We start from the raw sequence: 19,986 nt of genomic DNA, 5'->3' as shown, positions 1-19,986 counted from the left end.
CCCTTGTTCCTACCTAAAGTTGTCACTCCTTTTCACATCGGACAAACTATTGCTGTGCCCACCTTATTTCCGCCTCCTCACTTTTCCAAGAAGGAGGATATACTCCACAGTCTGGACCTGAAACATGAGTTGTCTTTTTACCTTCATTGCACCAAGGCTTTCTGGGTGGACGATGAACTTTTCGTTGGCTCTGTGGGTGCCAAGAAAGGTAGGGCTGTGCAAAAGCGTACCATCTCTCGGTGGATCGTCCTTTGTATCAAGATTTGCTATGCTTTAGCTAAAAAGGAACCTCCAGTGGGGCTGCAAGCTCATTTCACTAGAGCTACAGCAGCAACCACTGCTTTGTCTCTTGGAGTCCCAATCATTGACATCTGCCAGGCGGCCACGTGAGCTTCTATGCACATGTTTACCAGACACTACTGCCTCGATAGTCAAGTCTGAAGGGACGGCTCCTTTGCCCGGAGTCGACCGACGCCACCTACTGACGTGTAGGGGTACTGCTTAGAGAAAATTCTCCGGATCTAGTCTGACTCCTGGGGTATTTCTAAGGTACGGAATCTAATACTAATATGTATCTCTTACAGATACATCATTACCGAAGGTAAGTAACTTGTTCTTTGCAAAAAGATTCAGATTATATCTTCCAGATACTTCACTGGGAAAGTGATGTGAACAGACTTCATCGGACAAGAGTCATATAATTTAGTGTTTCTGTACCCAATGGGTGCCTGTTGTCTAATTGTTTCCTTTCAGTCAAGCCATTTATGTCACCATTATTTATACTACCTCAGAAGTTTATTTGCCAGAACCGGGACCATTAACCTTGCCTTTCTCTCCGTCTATTTATGAATCCTTCTTACCCTCTTTTTCAGATTTTCATTCTGAGGGTTTTTGTTTTTACTGCCACTTTCTTATTTCCAAGGTGACTTGTGGTCCCTAAAACACAAAGCATCACTGCTTGGGAGCTTTTAGTATGTGAATAACTAGCTTTTTAGGTCTCACCTACAGAACGCTGTTAGTTGAAGATCTGTTGTGGACATTACTGATACTTAGATTGGCTATCCCATTGATGAGCTAGCCCATTGCTCAACATTGGTTGGCTCTCTTGACACTTGCTTGCTTCTTATTTAAAGGCTTTCCCCGCCTCTTGTGTTTGGCCATCCCTACCGCATAGCTTCTTTACCATCCTTTTGATTGGATGACTTGTGTCCTTCCAAAACTTGCTTTCACTGACTAAATTGTTGTTTTTCTTCTAGCACCCCATGGGAGTGCACTTGTTCTCTTTCTCTTCATCTTGTGTTCCACCCTCCTGAAATCCCCACCCTGCTCTATGTTACTACCTACAACCCCACAGCTATTCCATGGCTCCAGTTGGTTCTGGTACTATTCAAGTTTTAACGGTATTGATCTTGCAGATTAAATGAGAAAAATCTTAAGTACCATTGCAGGCTATTTAGCAGCATGTTACTTTGAGCACAGAATCGATGTTGATTTCTAACCTAGTCTGGATTTGATCCATCAAGAAATGTGCCGCACTATATATGTTAACTTTAAAGTGGGGACGTGCTCAAACATAGTGTATCTAGCCAAGTGGGGTAGACTTTGAAGACGGGAATAAATACTGCAATTGTGCAGTTGGTAGGACAATAATGTACTTTTAGATTTTTTTTGCCCAAAGACTTCTGCCACTATTTACAACTTATGGTGTCAAATCATATGTGGAAACTTTAGCATTTTGCTTCAAGACAGATCAACCGGTAGTTTTCTGCCCTTCTAATATTTGGTCTACGTGGTCTCTGTTATGGAAGCAAACTTAAGATACATGGAGTACCAAAGAAAATAACACTACAGCTCCTGATTTATGATATTTGTTTTTTATATAATTATGTTGAGTTATAAGATTTTAATTTTGTTTTATTGTAAGATTTTATTGGACCATACATTTATTTGAGTTTTTTTTGTGTGTAATTGGTGGTGTGGTACTCTTTATTTTCTTTATAGTTATTGTATGGCTAATGCGGCGACAGTAAATAAATAAAATAGTGTCTTCATTGCTTCCCTCAACAGTTTTTTTTTCACCCCAAGCCCTATTGCTCTGTTGCGGTCAACCCACCCCTCTGCTTCTGCAGCTCAGCAGCAAAGACTAGCTTCTGCGTGGCTCCTCTGGCCCTGCCCCAGTATGCAGACTTAGCTGTGCCATTCTTGCTGAAAGGCATTTTGCAACCTGCAGTGCAGCACCTAATTAAACAGATCTGCAGTTAAAGTGACGAAATGCCCATCGGCAAGGTGGTAAGGGGAGTGGGGCATAGGAAAAAAAGACAAGAAAGTAAGCACCAAATACCTGCGTTGAGTGAGTCCGTGTTTGCCCTTTGGTGAAATGTCTGCAAAACTCCTGCCCCTCACACATTGCATTGTTTGCTGCAAATTTGTTTTTGGTGATGTTTTTAGAGGGTTTTGTAGCTTAACAGGTATGGTTGTGGCCATTTTATTAATTTTTAGGTCAAGTCTAGGCAGCGCTTGTGCTTTCCCTTCAAGACATGCTGTGTATATTTTGTGGGTTTACAGCCCGTTCATTGTTTTACAATTCATTTGTTCAAGTGCCTTTACAACTTTAAAAAGCCTGGCTTCCAAGTAGCTAATCTTTCCTATTTGTCTTTCATTTCCATGGTTGGTCCATCCCACGGAGTAACACCCCATTGCTTGTAGCTTACACTTGTCCTATTAAGGAAATATTTTTGGGACAACTTTTTTCTTTGATTAACAGTGCCTTTCGGGTGCTCATGTTTTCACTTGCTCCCTTGTCTGCATGCGAACTAATGCACACAAAACCACAGTTGTCTTAGCTCTGCTGTATGAGTTCAAAGCCATACCTCTGTTCTCTAAGCCCCTTTAGCATGGTGCAGTCTCAACCTTCTTTCCTCCGACAGGCTCACCTGGCTACTGTTAACACGCCGCTCCCGCCCCTGGCGCCCCACTTTTCCCCTGATGAATGCATGCGCAGTCTGCTGCTGGGGGACATGAAACACTACTACTCGCTTGGTTTGATTTCTGATTGGAATTGAGAAGGTCATGAGCATCGAGGTCAGTAAATGACTGCTGGTAGTGGCGCCTTTGTGATACAATTATAAGCAGGCCGATCCTTGGCAGCAGATCAGGTACAGAAGCTGCTGAGGGGCGGAGTCCACTCACACTAAGCCCGCCTTCAACAGTTTTGGCTATTCAACAGCACCCATCCCGTGACTAAGGGCACACACAGCGTCTTCCGACAGTGCCAGGTGGTGACTACAGGCTGACTGAGACTGATGGGCATAAGCGGCTTTTATCTTCGCTACATGCCTTGAACCTTCCGAATGACCCAAATCTGGGGATGTGCAATACCAAAACACTGTGCCAGTAAAGATGAATATTTTTGGGGGCAATGAACAGCTAACAACCTGATTTTCAGCCAATCCTAAACAGCAACATAATTTCCGAGACCACACAGCCTTTAAGTAGTTAAGAGGAGCTTCTCTAGCCAATCTCATGACAACAGTTCCTTCAGCCATTCATAGGTCACAACCGTTTTCATCTTTTAAAATAATTTTTCCACAAAATGTATTGATGGGTGTCTTTATCTGGGACATAATTTAATGGATAAAATACATTAGTAAGAGGCTTGATTACAGCTAGTTGAGTTCGGTTTGAAATAAGACTGTCGGGTAACCCCTTAACGTGCAGTGTCTTTGACAGACTATCCACGCATGGAAGGAGAAATAATCAATGACCAGGGGTAATAGGAGTTAGTGAGAAAGGGAAGGCTTGGCTAGGGGAAAGGTAGGAAAGCTTTCCGTAGTACAGCATGGGTAGTTGACGGAGGCTTTCCTATCCATTAGACACAAGTAGATCATAGGCAGCAAGAAGAAGATGCTAAAAGTAAGGTGGGCTTGTGCACTACTCATGGTGTGAAACTCGGCTGCAACATAACTATGGAAGGTGGGGCTCTTCGAATTTAAGGGACAGTGAGCATGACAGAATGGACCTCATGTCTAGTGCCTTGGACATGCAGACAGGACGCCGAAATAAGCAGAACACCTTGATGCAATCACTGTTGAAGATGCCATGGTCTCGCTTCTCAGCATGGCTTGAGTGTGTCTGCATTGTTACATTTGACCTGGAGTTGGGACGGGCCATGCAGGCGAGTATGTTACTGTAAAGAAAAGGAGAGGAGATAGTGGAGTAGTTATGGAAGGCGTTAATTACTCCAGTATTGGAACTTTCATAGATTCCCATTGCTTGTATCATTCCCCGTCGTCAGAATGGGAGCCTCGGTAATTATATATATATATATATATATATATATATATATATATATATATATATATATATATATATATATATATATATATATATATATATATATATATATATATATATATATATATATATATATATATATATATACACACACACCTAGGTTAATACCCCCTAATAGGTGCAAAAAGTAAAAAATTAGGCCTAGGCCTCATTATATTTTGTAGCCTATAGGTGTCCTTATGTAAAAAGACCCAAACTTACATTAGCAACCAATCAGATCAGCCTCACCCTGTGGAACCTTCCTGAGAAAGCTCAGAGCCTCAGATTTTCTACCGCATCGTTGGTGACAGGGAGTCTCCTCAGAGCTCTGCTCTAACTTCTACTTTGAGGTACTATTTAAGCAGTTTTTTGACAGGATTTCTTTGAACTTTACTATGGCTGATAAGGAAAAGAAGAGCCTTTTCAGGCCTTGTGCCACTTGTGGCAAAAAACAACTTTATACTGAGGATAAACACAAGGACTGTATATACTGTTTATTCCCCGACCACAAGGCAGAGGGTTGTAATATATGCAGGATGATGTCTGTCAAGACACTTCGTGATCGTGAAGGAAGGTTACTTATTTGGCTCAGGAAATTGGAAAGGAAGGAGGTAGTGGTATCTAGTGACGAGGACGATGCCAGGTCATCATCTTCTAAGACATCTTTGAAGAGGGGTGGATCATCTGTGGAGGTTTCATCTGAACCCCCCTCAAAGGCTATGCGTGGGACCTCTGATAGGTCTGGCAAGCCCGGGCCTAGCGAATCTCCTCACGAGAGTGTAAAGGAGAGGGAAAGGCAAGCACCTCAGGTGCAGAAGGCAAAACTTGATGAGGGCTCGGCTGGGCCTTCACATCAGGAGAAAGTTTCCAAGTCCTTCAGAAAACGAACTGTAGAGGCCTCAACAGTGGTCAAAAAAGGCTCTAAAGCCTCTGTTGTGACTTTGTCTCCTCAGTCGTCGACGAGCCATCCAGCGACGCCGAGGACGACGACGACGAAAGCGTCGTCGAGGACTTCGACGACGATGCCGTTGACGAAGATTGGGTCGACGACAGCGTCGACGACGATGACTACGTCAAATCTCGTCGACGGTCCCGTCGACGACGGTTCAGACTATGGAGATGGTGGATTCTTTTATGACGCCGTCGACGGCAGGTGCTAGAGAGGGCACCAGGAAGAGGATGATAACTACGGATATGACATCACCTAGAAAGGTGCCATCATTACCCCCAGCCCTGTTGTTGGACTAAGAGGATTACTCTGAGGAGGAGAATGAGATGTATGGGGATGCATACAGTCCATCTCAGTTGAATCTAAAATACCACGATTCTGACCAAGATGATGAGTATTATTATCGGCAGGAGCAGCGACAACAAAAACAGGTCGCATACCAGGAAACCCAGGCACAGCAGGACACGGTTACAATGCCTATGAGTCTTTTGACAGACTTAAGAGCAATGCTGGAGGAGTATAGAAGCAGACAAGGGTCGCGACCAGTGGAAGGTCAGGCGCAGGTTCAGCCACAAGTGGTGGCAGTTCAGTCTGTACCTCCTTCACAGGGGGAAGAGGAGAGGGAATATCCTCGGCAGACACAAGTCCAAGATGATACCTCGGATGAGGATGAAACAGGTGACAACCAGGATCAGGATCCTGATAACGAATGGAACCAGTATATAGCTCAGGATCCGGCTTCTCCGGTGCCGGACCCGGTAGATTCACCTTCGGCTGATGTGGGAGGTTTCTTCAGTTTGATGGAAAGTGCCACGGCACGCTTTAAGCTAACCATGCCTGCAACATCTACGGATTGTTTTTTGTATGATTTTAAAGAGGCATACCGTAAGACAGTGCGTTCGATTCCCATTGTAGAGCACATATGGGAGGAAGGAAAGAAGGTGATGCAGTCCCCAGCTACGGTCATTCCAACTCTTCCGCGCTTGGAGAAAAAATATAAAGCTCCTGATGACAGTCCCGCCTGCTTGATTGGACAACCTAGACCAGACTCGGTCATATCGCAGGCGGCGCAGAAGAAATCACGGAATCCTTTGGCCACCCTCACAACTCCACCAGACAAGGAGGGTAGAAGGTTAGACAACGCTGGGAAGCGGTTTTCGTCTATGGCTAGCTTGCTGGTCAGAGCGGCCAATGCCTTGGCGATTCTAGCAAGATATGACCGCCAGATGTGGAGTGATGTGGCACACTATGTGGACCTTCTAGCGGATGACCCTAAAGCCGAAGCACAGAAACTTCTAGAAGAGGGACAACGTTCTTCTTCGGAAATGATTGACTGCGCGATGGACATCGCCACCATTTCTTTCCGTGCTCTAGGCAGCGCAGCTGTTCTTCGACGGCAGGGGTGGCTACGAGCGACTTACTTCCGACCAGAGGTCCAAAATAGGATTCTGGACTTGCCCTTTGATGGGGACATGTTATTTGGAAAACATGTCGATGAGACCCTACAGGGAATAAAGAAGGACACAGAGACAGCAAGGGCTCTTGGGAACCTACAATATAGAAAGACACCGTTCCGTGGAGAAAGAGGAAGAGGCTTCACTTCACCAAGAGGTGGTTATCAGCAGCAACGGTACTCGCAGCAGTCGCAGTCGTACAGACCTCAGTACGGCAATCAATATTATCAGCGACAGTCACAATCTCAATCGTTCTCTCGTCAGAACGCTCGTGGACGTCAAGGGCGTAAGGGCAAAGACGCTGGCAAGCGTCAATAGCGGCCTCCTGACTCTGCCAACTGTTCCTCCGCTTCTGGGATCTCCAGTGGGCGGCAGGATATCACAACATCTGAGCAGCTGGGAAGAAATAACATCGGATCAGTGGGTATTGAACATCATCCGACATGGGCATACACTAGAATTCCAGGAATTTCCACCTACAAGAGCTCCCCACGCCACTACTTCAAAACATCTAAACCTTCTGCAATTGGAAGTCCAACAAATGCTTCAGAAGGGGGCGATCCAACGTGTTCCCCTATAACAAAGAGGAGAAGGTTTCTATTCAAGATTTTTTCTGATCCGCAAGACGAAACAAAAGTGGCGTCCGATCCTGGACTTAAGGGAGCAGAACACCTATCTCGTAAAGCTGTCGTTTCGGATGATTTCACTCCAGGACATATTGCGCCTCTTGAATCCAGGCGACTTCATGGCTACATTAGACCTGGAAGATGCCTATTTTCATATCCCGATACATCCAGCTCACAGACGTTTCCTTCGCTTCACAGTAGGCAAGAGTCACTTCCAGTTCATGGTGCTCCCATTTGGATTAAAATCCGCTCCTCAGATATTCACAAAGTTGCTGGCCCCGGTAGCAGTATTTCTGAGAAGACAGTCGCTGGAAGTATTCCCGTACTTAGACGACTGGCTGCTGAAGGCTCCAAGCTTCCAAGAGGCAACAGAAGCAGTGAACACATGCTTAAACCTCTTCATTCATCTGGGTTTGCAACTCAACAAAGAAAAATCGGTTCTTCAACCGGCAGGTACGGTGAAGTTCTTGGGAGCGATACTCGATACTCAGGTGTGCAAAGCCTTCCCATCGGAAGAGAGACAGATGAAAATGTCTTCAGCCGCTCGATTGCAGAAGAAAAGTTGGATGACAGTCAGGATGTACAAATCTCTTCTAGGGTCGATTTCATCCTGTATTCAATTGATTCCGCACTGCAGGCTGCGAATGCGCCCCTTGCAGGAGAAACTGGACCTTCAGTGGAGACAGGTGGAAGGGTCGTTCGACGACAGAGTAACGGTCACCCAGCAGATGAAACGGACGTTTTCATGGTGGATGAAAAGATCTCACCTCGCAGTGGGTCTCAGTTTCAGAGCGCACCGGCTCCTCGCGTCATTAACACAGACGCTTCCCTTCAGGGTTGGGGAGCGGTCATGCAAGATCTCCAAGTCAGTGGTCACTGGACACCAGGAGAACGTCGCTTACATATCAACGTTCTGGAGCTAAGGGCTATTCGGTTGGCAATGTTGGCTTTCCTTCCAAGGATTTCAAATTCGGCCATCCTAGTGCGGACGGACAACACCACCGCAATGCATTATGTCAACAAGCAGGGATGCACAAGATTGCCACTGCTTTCTCAGGAAGCCCAGCTGCTGTGGGAATGGGCGATCTCACAGAACATCACGCTCGTGGCAGAACACCTTCCAGGAGTATGCAACACAAAGGCGGATACGCTAAGCCGCCTGAGGGCAGTCTCACACAAGTGGGAATTGGACAACACAGTGGTCAAGAACATCTTCTCCCGTTGGGGGACCCCAGCGATCGACCTGTTTGCAACACCGAGGAACAAGAAATGCCGGTGTTATGCAAGCAGGGAACACCATCGAGGGTCACTGGGGAATGCCCTTTCGATGTCTTGGTCCGGCGCATTTGTTTACGCCTTTCCGCCATTTCCCCTGATTCCTCGAGTCCTCAAGAAGCTCAAGATGGACAAGTGCAGGATGATACTGATAGCGCCCGCCTGGGCTCGCCAGTTCTGGTACACGGAGTTGCTTCTTCTATCGGAGAAGCAGCCCATTCATCTGCACCCCAACCAGACTCTTCTATCAATGTACAACGGCCAGGTTCTCCACCCGAACCCGAGCTCGCTTCAATTGACAGCTTGGCTCCTGAATACAGAGAGTTTAAAGATTCAGACATTTCAGAGGAATGCAGGAACATCTTGGCACAGGCACGAGCTCCTAGCACTAATAGAACATATAGAGCGAAATGGAAGAGGTTCTATTTATGGTGCCAGAGAGAAGGAGTGCATCCATTCTCATCAGCTCCGCATCAACTCTTGCCATACATTCTATCTTTGGCACAGGCAGGTCTGGCTCATGCTTCCATCAAGGTCCACTTGGCAGCTATTTCCAGGTATAGAAGAACAAGATCGGGCCCTTCTCTATTATCAGCAAGAGTAATAAAACAATTCCTGAAAGGACTGTTTAGAGTTTTTCCGCCAGTTCGGCCCCCACCTCCGGTGTGGCACTTGAATGTGGTCCTGGCTCAACTGATGAGATCGCCATTTGAGCCAATACATAGGGCAGACCTGAAGTTCCTATCATGGAAAGTGGCGCTTCTTCTGGCACTCACCTCTGCAAGGAGAGTAGGAGAACTTCAGGCTTTAACTATCAAAGAACCTTTCTTGCAGTTCAAGAATGATACATTGATCCTACGAATGAACCCCAAGTTCATTCCGAAGGTACCGACAGACTTTCATCTTAATGAACCGGTGGTTCTGAATTTCTTTTTTCCTCGGCCTTCAACTCGGGCTGAGAGGACACTTCATTCTCTGGACGTTCAGAGATGTTTGAAATTCTATCTACAACGCAGAGCTGGATTTCGGAAGACACCCCAGCTGTTTGTGGCTTTCGGAGCCCCAAGGAAAGGATTTCCATTGTCACAGCAAATGATTTCTAGATGGATATCAAGTGCGATCCGTTTCTGCCACCAGGCGGCAGGCAAGCCTTTGCAAGGACAGGTGAAGGCACATTCCACAAGATCAATCTCAGCGTCAAGAGCGCTGTTTGCTGGAGTATCGATAAAGGATATTTGCAGAGCGGCCACCTGGAGCAGTACTCACTCATTCACGAGGCACTACTGCCTGGAGGCGGCTGCAAAGGAGGATTCACCTGTTGGACAATCAGTCCTGAGAAATCTCTTCCATTAAGAGGTGAGCTTTCCTCTCTTCCCTCCTCCTGTTTTTTCAAACATTTCGTTTATTATGCTATGGTTACTGATTTATAGTTGTTATGATGTGTGAGATCATTGGTTTATAATGGTTCTGTAACTATGCACGAAATGTTTGAGGTATGCTAACTGCTATCTACTCTGATACAAGCAATGGGAATCTATGAAAGTTCCAATACTGGAGTAAGAAACAAGTTACTTACCTGTAACTTTAGTTCTCCAGTATTGGTAACTTTCATAGATTCCCATGCGCCCACCCGCCTCCCCTGGGAAAGCTCACTTTTGGGCTAGGTGATTATGTGGCAAAGCAACGGCTATGAAAATCTGAGGCTCTGAGCTTTCTCAGGAAGGTTCCACAGGGTGAGGCTGATCTGATTGGTTGCTAATGTAAGTTTGGGTCTTTTTACATAAGGACACCTATAGGCTACAAAATATAATGAGCCCTAGGCCTAATTTTTTACTTTTTTGCACCTATTAGGGTGTATTTACCTAGGTGTGTATATATATATATATATATATATATATATATATATATATATATATATATATATATATATATATATATATATATATATATATATATATATATATATATATAATTACCGAGGCTCCCATTCCGACGACGGGGAATGATACAAGCAATGGGAATCTATGAAAGTTACCAATACTGGAGAACTAAAGTTACAGGTAAGTAACTTGTTTCATGGAGGGGGGGGGCTAGAGATGCTTGTCATTGTCAGTGAGGTTGGCAATACAGGGTATAAACAGACCCCCCCCCCCCCCAGAATATTGAGGCATGGAGTTGCAAATTTTGTGGTATACAATTCAGATTTTTGGGGTGCTTTTTTGACCCATAGCTGGTTGTTCTATCCTCAAAAACACTGAAGAGCCAGTTAATCCATATAATGATTTTGCACTCTCCCTCATTTATTTGTCATTGGAGCTTGTTCCCCCCCATTCCCTCCCCGCACCACCTGTTCGCCCTCCCTCTGTTCTTTTTCCGTGCACCTACCCGCCCTCTGTTTACCATGATGATTCTTCCACCATCCCCCCAATCTGTTGTCTGTGTTGCTTCTCTCACCTATCTGCCCTCCTTCCCTCCCTTGTCCGTGTTGACCGCCAGCAGCCATAACAAAACAAGCATTTTCAATGCAATAGGTCTCGCTTTAGTGAGCGCTTAAGCGATTAGCATTGTAAATGACAATGTCTTTTATTTGTGTTTTAATCCAACACACATATAAAAGGGATTGTTGTTTTTAATTCTAGTAGCTCAAACTCTCGCAAATACAAGAGCACTTTCTTTAGACGCTGCTCACAGTATTCAGGTTACTGTGAGCAGCATCTAAACAAAGGGGCATGGACAATATTAAAGTGAAAGCGCGTATGGTGCGCTTTCACACAAAGCAAAAATAAAATAATTTAGAAATGTTCCGCGCAGCCGCTGAAGTGAAAGTAGCCTGCGCTATTTATAAATAAGCACCACCGCTAATATGAAAGCAGCCACCTATAAAAGAAATAATTAAATAAGCTCAGCCGCTAAACTGAGAGCGGCGCCGTAAATAAAATAATTGAATAATCACGGCCACTATAGTTAAAGCAGACCGCATAATAATTTAAATAAATACTGTAGTCAAATCCTGGGGCGTGCTGCAATGTCATGGGTAAAATAGAGTAAGAGCATTAAAGAAAATCGTGCTCACCAACTTATACTGCAGACCATGTAACAACACCTGTAGAAGGTCCAGTCATTATGAGAGATAATAAATGCAGACAAGGCAGTACCAAGGAGGGACTAACAAGCCTACTAACGACTCGGAAGCCAGCGTTTATGAAGGACAATGACACAAGCCAATTAAAAATATGGGCGGAGAGTGGGCGGGGCTTCAAAGCCATATCCCACTGCTGCATGCATGTGAGCTATGAATGATGATGGATTAAACCCAGATCAGTTGACTGGGGGTGAGTGTTTTGATTTGCTCAAACGACCCCGTCCATCATCCCCATTGGTATCGCATGCCTCGCAGCTGCTCATACGCTGCCCAGACTCGACCCCAACAAAAACTCTGATATTTACACTGCTGGCCACGTCATTGTGGTTTATTTCCTCTCACCCTCCATTGTTAGTGTTGACCCCTCACCCTTTTTCTTGCCTCCCTCTGTATTGCCTTACTCTCCTCAATAATCACAAAAAAACTTCTGGAACGCAGCCACCCCTGGCGATGTGATAGTGCTTTTTTATTTCCTCATACCCTTCATTGTCTGTGTTTGCCAACCACTAGCCTCACTTTTCACCAGCACTGGCCACGGCATTCTTTTTGTCTTGTTTAACTTTCAACAGTGCTGCATGGCGACCATGAATAAAAATAAAAAACACACACATTTACAAAGCCAATAGCTCTTGCCTCGCAGATGAGACCTATTGGCTTTGTCAATGTTTGTTTTATTTACCATTTTTGAAAGAATCTTGGAGGTAGATGGAAGACAAACAAACAATGGTGGCTGTGTTGTGCCATGTGAGTGCACTTATTTCGTGACTCATGCGTGACACGTTTGTTGCACCAACTTAATATCAGAACACATACACAGTAGCAGCTTTTTTTTTTTGCTTCAGCAGATAAGCATTTTTTTCTTTTTGCTGATGCAGAACAAAATTGGCATAATGTAATGACCAAGGCAAGAGGTCTGCATGAATTAGCACAGCCAAAAGGCAAAACCTCTTGGCTTTCTCAATGCTTTTTTTTTAATAGATTTTTTTTTCAACCTTTTTTCCCTGAAAATTCCGTTGTTGGCTGATAAGGAGACATTTATGTTATTTGAATCTATCTGCATGTTATAATGTATGCTGAGCTAGAGCTACTGTTTGGATTGACGTATTAAACAGTGTACACTGCATTTTACAATAAAGTACAGGCTACAGATATTCTTTTTTTATTTTCGTAATACGGATTCCACATTTGTTTTACAGATTTTGAACTATAAACTCTTTCATATGAAGGAGAAACCAAAGATTTAAGAGATAGCTGGCGAAATATATTCCAATGTATTATAGGACATAAAATACTCCTAATAGAGACCTGCAATTTCCTCGTATTGAAATGCATATAGTACATTGAGTCCAGGTTGCCATATGAAATTGCTATTGTTAAGTTAGAGATGGCGTTGTATTTTCTCTTCGTTTCGTTAGCCTGCTCTTCGTTTGCTTTGCCTTTTTTAGTTTTGTTCTCTGCACCTTTCACACCTCTGCTGCAGGGTTTAATATGTGGCTTGTTGTTTACAGGATAGCTGTTAATGAGCCAGTATTCATGATCTCCCAGTTGAAAATACTCGATCGGAGTCACAGGCAGAAACTTGCGCTGAAGGCTCTAGATGTGGTATTATTTGGGCCTTTAACACGTGAGTACTTGAAGTTATGAAGTGTTTGATTCAATTTCGGGTTGTTGAATACTTTAATTCTGTGTGTCAGCGTTAACATGGATTGCGAGTTAAGCTTGGAATTTGTGACAGTGGAAAACATGATGCTCCGATTTAAAAAGTGAAAGGGTTTTTTTGGAGGTGATTTTGGAAAAAGCTCTGAGTGATTAAGTTTTGTTTACAGACGATTCTCAAAAAAATCCCAAGCTATATGGAAGTTCTGGAGCATATAGTACACAATGCTAGGTCACTCAGCAAAGCGATGACTCACCAGCCTTGCCCTCTTTGCTAAAAGGCTTTTGAGTCACATCTCTTCAAACTACTCCAGTGCCACTTCAAATGTAAAAACACATTACAGACAGAACAATTTGTGTTACCTGATACTCTCTGCATCTTATTCTTTTACCCGCTGTTATGTCTAGAACTAGGTGTATGTTGTGGCACTTGCAAACATAGTGTTCAAATACATTTGGTGCTGGGACTAGAATAAAAATCCTATAAAAACTAATTAAAGACCACACAAAGGAAGATGGTTATTCAGATATCAATTTAAGCAATACAAAACGGCTAGAGTAGTGGTGGTCAAGCTGTGGTTCGCATACCCTTGCGCATCGTGGGGTCTACCAAGAGGGTCCTCAACTGTTTAGAAAATGTAGTGATAATAGCAGATCCGTGTAAAGTATATATACATAAAAAGCAACACGTGAGCCTAACAATTTTAAAACGATGTGTAAATATAAAGCAGTTTGAAATTTGGGGCTAAACATTAGGTTGGTATTTTAGCTTGATTAATGGGAGAATCCCAAGTACAGCAAACGCAAACAAGTATGAATGACTATATGGCTGAGATGCCCGCCACCCCCTCTCAACACAATCCCCAAGGATGGGAAACCGGAAACAGTTCTGAAGTCTTTGGAAGACGGGAGGGAGTAACCCCCCCGGCCGTATTTATTAAAATATGAAACAAAAATTAAAACATTAAATAAACAGTTTCATATTATGTACAATTTCATTACCACGTTGCGATGTTTGGCTAACCTTAACAGATTCTCTAATACAAAGGTTCTCCTAGCCGAACTAACATCCTGCAAAACATTTACTTGAACTTTTGAAATTGTACATCCTAACGTTTAAGGGCCAACGGCAAGGTCGTAACCGGTGTCAAGATCCCTAACCCAGAAATATCGCCCTCACTTGTGAGGGGCGGCCCAGAGGCGTACCTCAAGTGCAATTACCAATTTCCCTTGACTTGACGGGGGCCCCAATAAAACTCGACGCCACTTAGAGGTCGTACGAGGACTCGTGTGAGGTATCTAGAAGGTAGCGTAGACCCCCAACCCCACACAACTTACCATATCTGCCGTCGCAGACGTCCTGGCCCCGGGAAATTCCCCAGGAGGGGGCTGTAACCCCTCCTACCCAGGAAGGGGCCTTGACCGCCTTTCCTCTTCTTCCGGCGACCCATCCTTAGAAGGGACCGCCTCCCCGTTGAGGGGCCAATGGCCACCTCCCCCGAGCGCTCCCATCCGTGCTGGGTGACGCCCACTCATAGGGATCTTCCAATTAGTGCTCACCGATCATGACCTTACCGCCCGACCAAAATAAATACGACAATGCTAACTAAATGACTAAACTAAAAATACAGTAGCAACTATACTTTTATTAAAAGCATGCTTACCAATGAACACTAAAGCAGAATTTCTTTATTTGCAAACGTAACACAAATCGACATTCTTTATTACATACTCAAAATCATCACGATAATACCACAACCTGTAAACGAAAATCAGAGTTATCCATCAACTTTATTCAAAACCACTTGCTGTCATCAGGGGCTGGTGGGTGGGTTAAAAAATTGGCTCTTCGTTCCGTCTCGAGCTCACGTGCAGCGAGGAGGTGCAGCTTCAGAGCACAGGAACAAGAGGATGCCTTCGGATCTTGCTTCTCCTTTTATCCGTCTTCAGGGCGGGCGTAAACCCGCCCCTGCCTGCCCCTAGGGCGTGGCCAGCCGCGTCAGTGTCTAGGCCAACCCACTCTAGGGCGGGAAAAGGCGCGCCCCATCTACGCCGCTTCGGGCATACCAGCCGAGACTCGCCTCCCGCCCAAGATGGCTTCCCGGGGGGATCGTGGTACTCTGCCATACGTTCGGGGGGACCGAGTGGTCGCCCCTTTCCATATGGCTGAGATGCCCGCCACCCCCTCTCAACACAATCCCCAAGGATGGGAAACCGGAAACAGTTCTGAAGTCTTTGGAAGACGGGAGGGAGTAACCCCCCCCCGGCCGTATTTATTAAAATATGAAACAAAAATTAAAACATTAAATAAACAGTTTCATATTATGTACAATTTCATTACCACATTGCGATGTTTGGCTAACCTTAACAGATTCTCTAATACAAAGGTTCTCCTAGCCGAACTAACATCCTGCAAAACATTTACTTGAACTTTTGAAATTGTACATCCTAACGTTTAAGGGCCAACGGCAAGGTCGTAACCGGTGTCAAGATCCCTAACCCAGAAATATCGCCCTCACTTGTGAGGGGCGGCCCAGAGGCGTACCTCAAGTGCAATTACCAATTTCCCTTGACTTGACGGGGGCCCCAATAAAACTCGATGCCACTTAGAGGTCGTACGAGGACTCGTGTGAGGTATCTAGAAGGTAGCGTAGACCCCCCCCCAAACCCCACACAACTTACCATATCTGCCGTCGCAGACGTCCTGGCCCCGGGAAATTCCCCAGGAGGGGGCTGTAACCCCTCCTACCCAGGAAGGGGCCTTGACCGCCTTTCCTCTTCTTCCGGCGACCCATCCTTAGAAGGGACCGCCTCCCCGTTGAGGGGCCAATGGCCACCTCCCCCGAGCGCTCCCATCCGTGCTGGGTGACGCCCACTCATAGGGATCTTCCAATTAGTGCTCACCGATCATGACCTTACCGCCACAGGCCGGATAGTTGACCGGCTATCCGGACCCCCCACAACACTCCTACCTAAAGGTCATGGTGTAACGTTTTTAGCCATGCTAAGAAGTCTCCTATGAGTAACTCATTCCCCACCCGAGACAAATGCACTCCATCCCCCAAATACATACTGTCATCATTAATACACCCATGTGAAATAGCATGCAGTGTCTTGGAACGGAACAACCTACTCACTTTGTTATTAAGCTTCCTAACAGAATGATTTAAAGCAGGAACCGAAATAGCCCCCCGCCACACTTTTCGTGGGATCATATGGGACCACGCAATTGTGCACCCTGGAACTCTCCTCGCTAACCAACTTACAGTGGTCAGCATCGCCTCAAGAAGAAGTCGTCTACCAGTGGTGACCAAATCATTACCCCCAAGATGTACTATCACTACAGACGGCGGTGACCTCGTCCGCCCTAGCAAACCCTCAAAAAATGATTGAAACTGGTCAATACAGAGACCGCCTCTTCCGTAGAAGGACACACTGTACCCGTATTCCCCAGCTACGTGAATCATATCACCTGCCTTGAATACGTCTGCGGCACGTCTCACGTATGAGTGGCCCACAACCCACACCTCCTTTTTCACAGCCGGTGATGTCTGACCGCTGGCCCGGTGTAGGGTCGACTGCAAAGTCCGCCCCGCCTCGTAGGCTTGCGCAACTGAAAACCAAACAAAAACAAGAAGCGTGAGTACATTGCTACAGCTTCACAACATGTGCAACCGCACATACCTTTTATAACAATTGGAGGACCAACGCCCCACCCGTTTAACTTGTTCAACATCCAGACCCCTGGCTGTAGCTTCTGTAGCAGCCCCTATCCGAAAGGAATGGGTCCCAAACTCGCCCGGGTTCAAGCCCGCAGCGGCAATCGACATCGCAAGCACCCGCTGAAACTGAAACCTTGTCAGTGGGGTGGCGTCAGCGTGTCTCAACAAGGTCCCCCCCCATGATGCCACCCTTCGTGCTAAATAACCTTCTAGACACCTTACCGGGCACATGGAGGACCCGGGAATCCTGCGTATGATTACGCAGTCACCCATCCCACTTTGATCGGTCTTGGACCTGACAAACGAGACCGTCATCGTCTCCCCTCTGATCTGGACGTGCTCCTGGCACAATCCTCCTGTCACATCCTGCTTGTTCCTCGCCACTAATTCGCTTACCCGCATAGCCCCATGGAATGCCAGCGTAAAAGCGGCTCGGAATAACACTGACTCAAACTGAGATGAACACGTAGCAGGGAGTCTGGATAATAACTGGGCCAGCCTATCCAAACCTATCGGGCGCCTCTCATCTACCCTGCGACCCTCAAGGCGTTGCCACCCCCGCAGCGCTTTCTGTACAACGAAAGACGCTGTCGGGTCATGGATCCCGTGAGCCCTAGCAACAAAGGAAATGGCAGCCCGATGCCTCTGAGCCGTGGCCACCGATTTCCCGACCCGATGTAAGGACATCAGAAAATCCACCACCCACTCTTCCTGGCCCCAAAGCTCCTCTCTATCAGTCCCCAAAAAGGCCAAATAGGACCGGAACGCCCCTTCATATGCCTTCCTCGTCCTGGGTGCTAAACTCTCTCCCACGAGGTTACGAAGTTCGGGGCACCGAGAGACCAGAGAGCTTCGGGAAAGGGTGCCGGCTCCGGGTCCGCTGTGGGAAGGAAACCCCAGAAAGCCTGCATACGAAAACGAGACAGTGCATCAGCCGCCTGGTTCATTACCCCTGGGACATGTCTTGCTCTGAAAAGCACGTTCAATTGCATACAAAGTAAAACAATTTCCTTGAGCAGTCTCAAAATCCATTTGCATCGTGCTGCCTGACTATTGATACACTCGACCACGGTCATATTGTCAGACCAAAATACCACCGAGTGATCCTTGAACCCTTCGGGCCACGTTCTCAGGGCCACTAAAATGGGGAAAAGTTCCAGGAAAGCAATGTTACTTGTCAGTCCACTGTCATGCCACCATGCCGGCCACTTTTGTGCAGACCATCTTGTGCCGAATATGGCACCGAAACCTATGCTCCCTGCCGAATCTGTCCACAGCCCCAGCTCCTCAGAGGACACGGCTGGTTTGTTCCAGACGACTCGACCATTGAAATCCGCCAGAAATGCCAACCAAATGCGCATGTCCTGGCGGACCTCTGCCGAGAGCCTTGTGTGATGATGGCACTCCTTCAGGCCGACCATGGCTTGAGCGATCGAACGGGAAAAGGGGCGGGCCATTGGTATAACCCTCAGGGCAAAATTCAACTGGCCAACTAACTGCTGTAATCGATGCAGCTTAACCTTAGGTCCCCTTATACACATCTGCAGAGATGTCCTGAACTTTGACACTTTGTCAGCTGGTAAACGAAAACAACCTTCTGCGGAGTCTAACTCGATCCCCAGAAACTCGAGGCAAGTGGAAGGCCCCACAGTCTTACCTGGTGCCAATGGCACGCCAAACTGATTCATCAAGACACAAAACTGTGCCAAAGCTTGCCCACATTCAGGGTCCCCGGCTGGCCCCAGGAACAAAAAATCATCAAGGTAATGCATCACATTTCGGAAACCCGTCTTCCTTGTGAAGACCCATTGTAGAAAACTACTGACTTTTTCGAAATAGACACAAGATATAGAGCACCCCATCGGCATACACCTATCCATGTAATAATGACCCTGAAACATGAAACCTAAGAGACGCTGATCGTCTGGATGTACCGGGAGCAACCGGAACGCTGACTCGATATCAGATTTTGCCATCAGCGCCCCGGGCCCCAGGCGACTCAAAATGGCTACGGCCTCATCGAAGGATGCGTACCGCACCGAACACACTTCCGGGTCTATCGCTTCGTTCACGGAAAGACCACGTGGGGCTGATAAATTATGGATCAGCCGAAACTCACCCGGGTCCTTCTTTGGGACCACACCTAAAGGGGAACAAACAAAATTAGGAACCGGTGGTACACTAAACGGACCGGCGACTCGACCTCGAGTAACCTCCTTCCTGATCTTATCCTGTACCACAGTCGTATGCTGAAAGACCGATAGCTGATTTTTACATTTCGTTGCACCTTGAAAGTCCCCCACTGGGATGCGGAAACCATAAGAAAACCCGTTCCGCAGCACCCCAGCAGAAGCACGATCCGGGTATTCACTGAGCCAAGGAATCATTGCCAAGATATCAATCGGGGTAGGTAAAGGCGCCCCTCGGACTATGTTAGACCTGTTTGGCGCCTCCTCTACCCCCGTTATCACCCGTTTTGGCTCTGCACGTGGACTCAGGATGGGATGATTGCCCACACCCACTACATTCGTGTCTAAATTTGCACGATCCCTGGGGCCTAGTACATTTACCCCTGTTGAAGTTCCAACAAACCCCCCTTTTTCCTGTGTTACCGGCAGGCTTCGAGTAATTGTCTGTACCCGCACCTGACCGAAAGGGCGCCCCCGCATACTGGCGGGAAGATTCGCCAACGATACTCCCCACTAATGGCAATTTTAACATACCAGTCTCCTTCATTTTGGACCATGACACAGAATCATAACAATCCCATGTTAAGTTTTTATCATGTTCTTTAGCTTTTCTAAACAGGTTATCATAGCAGAACCAATGA

The 19,986-nt window shown here is 46.2% G+C and overlaps 1 protein-coding gene across 1 annotated transcript in view; it reads left to right on the top strand.

The window, feature by feature from the left end:
- Window positions 1-19,986, top strand: part of STIM2 (stromal interaction molecule 2) — a 493,142-nt gene that overhangs the window by 426,647 nt on the left and 46,509 nt on the right. Inside the window, exon 5 of the mRNA XM_086964004.1 lies at window positions 13,287-13,402. Within this exon, the coding sequence (XP_086820130.1) occupies window positions 13,287-13,402 (116 nt within the window). The remainder of the gene's footprint in view (window positions 1-13,286; window positions 13,403-19,986) is intronic.

This window comes from Lissotriton vulgaris, chromosome 3_2, assembly GCF_964263255.1.
Source record: "Lissotriton vulgaris chromosome 3_2, aLisVul1.2, whole genome shotgun sequence".
In the NCBI taxonomy this organism is placed as follows: Eukaryota; Metazoa; Chordata; class Amphibia; order Caudata; family Salamandridae; genus Lissotriton; species Lissotriton vulgaris.
Note: the sequence above shows the minus strand (reverse complement) of the source record. Positions and strands in the feature narration are given on the sequence as shown.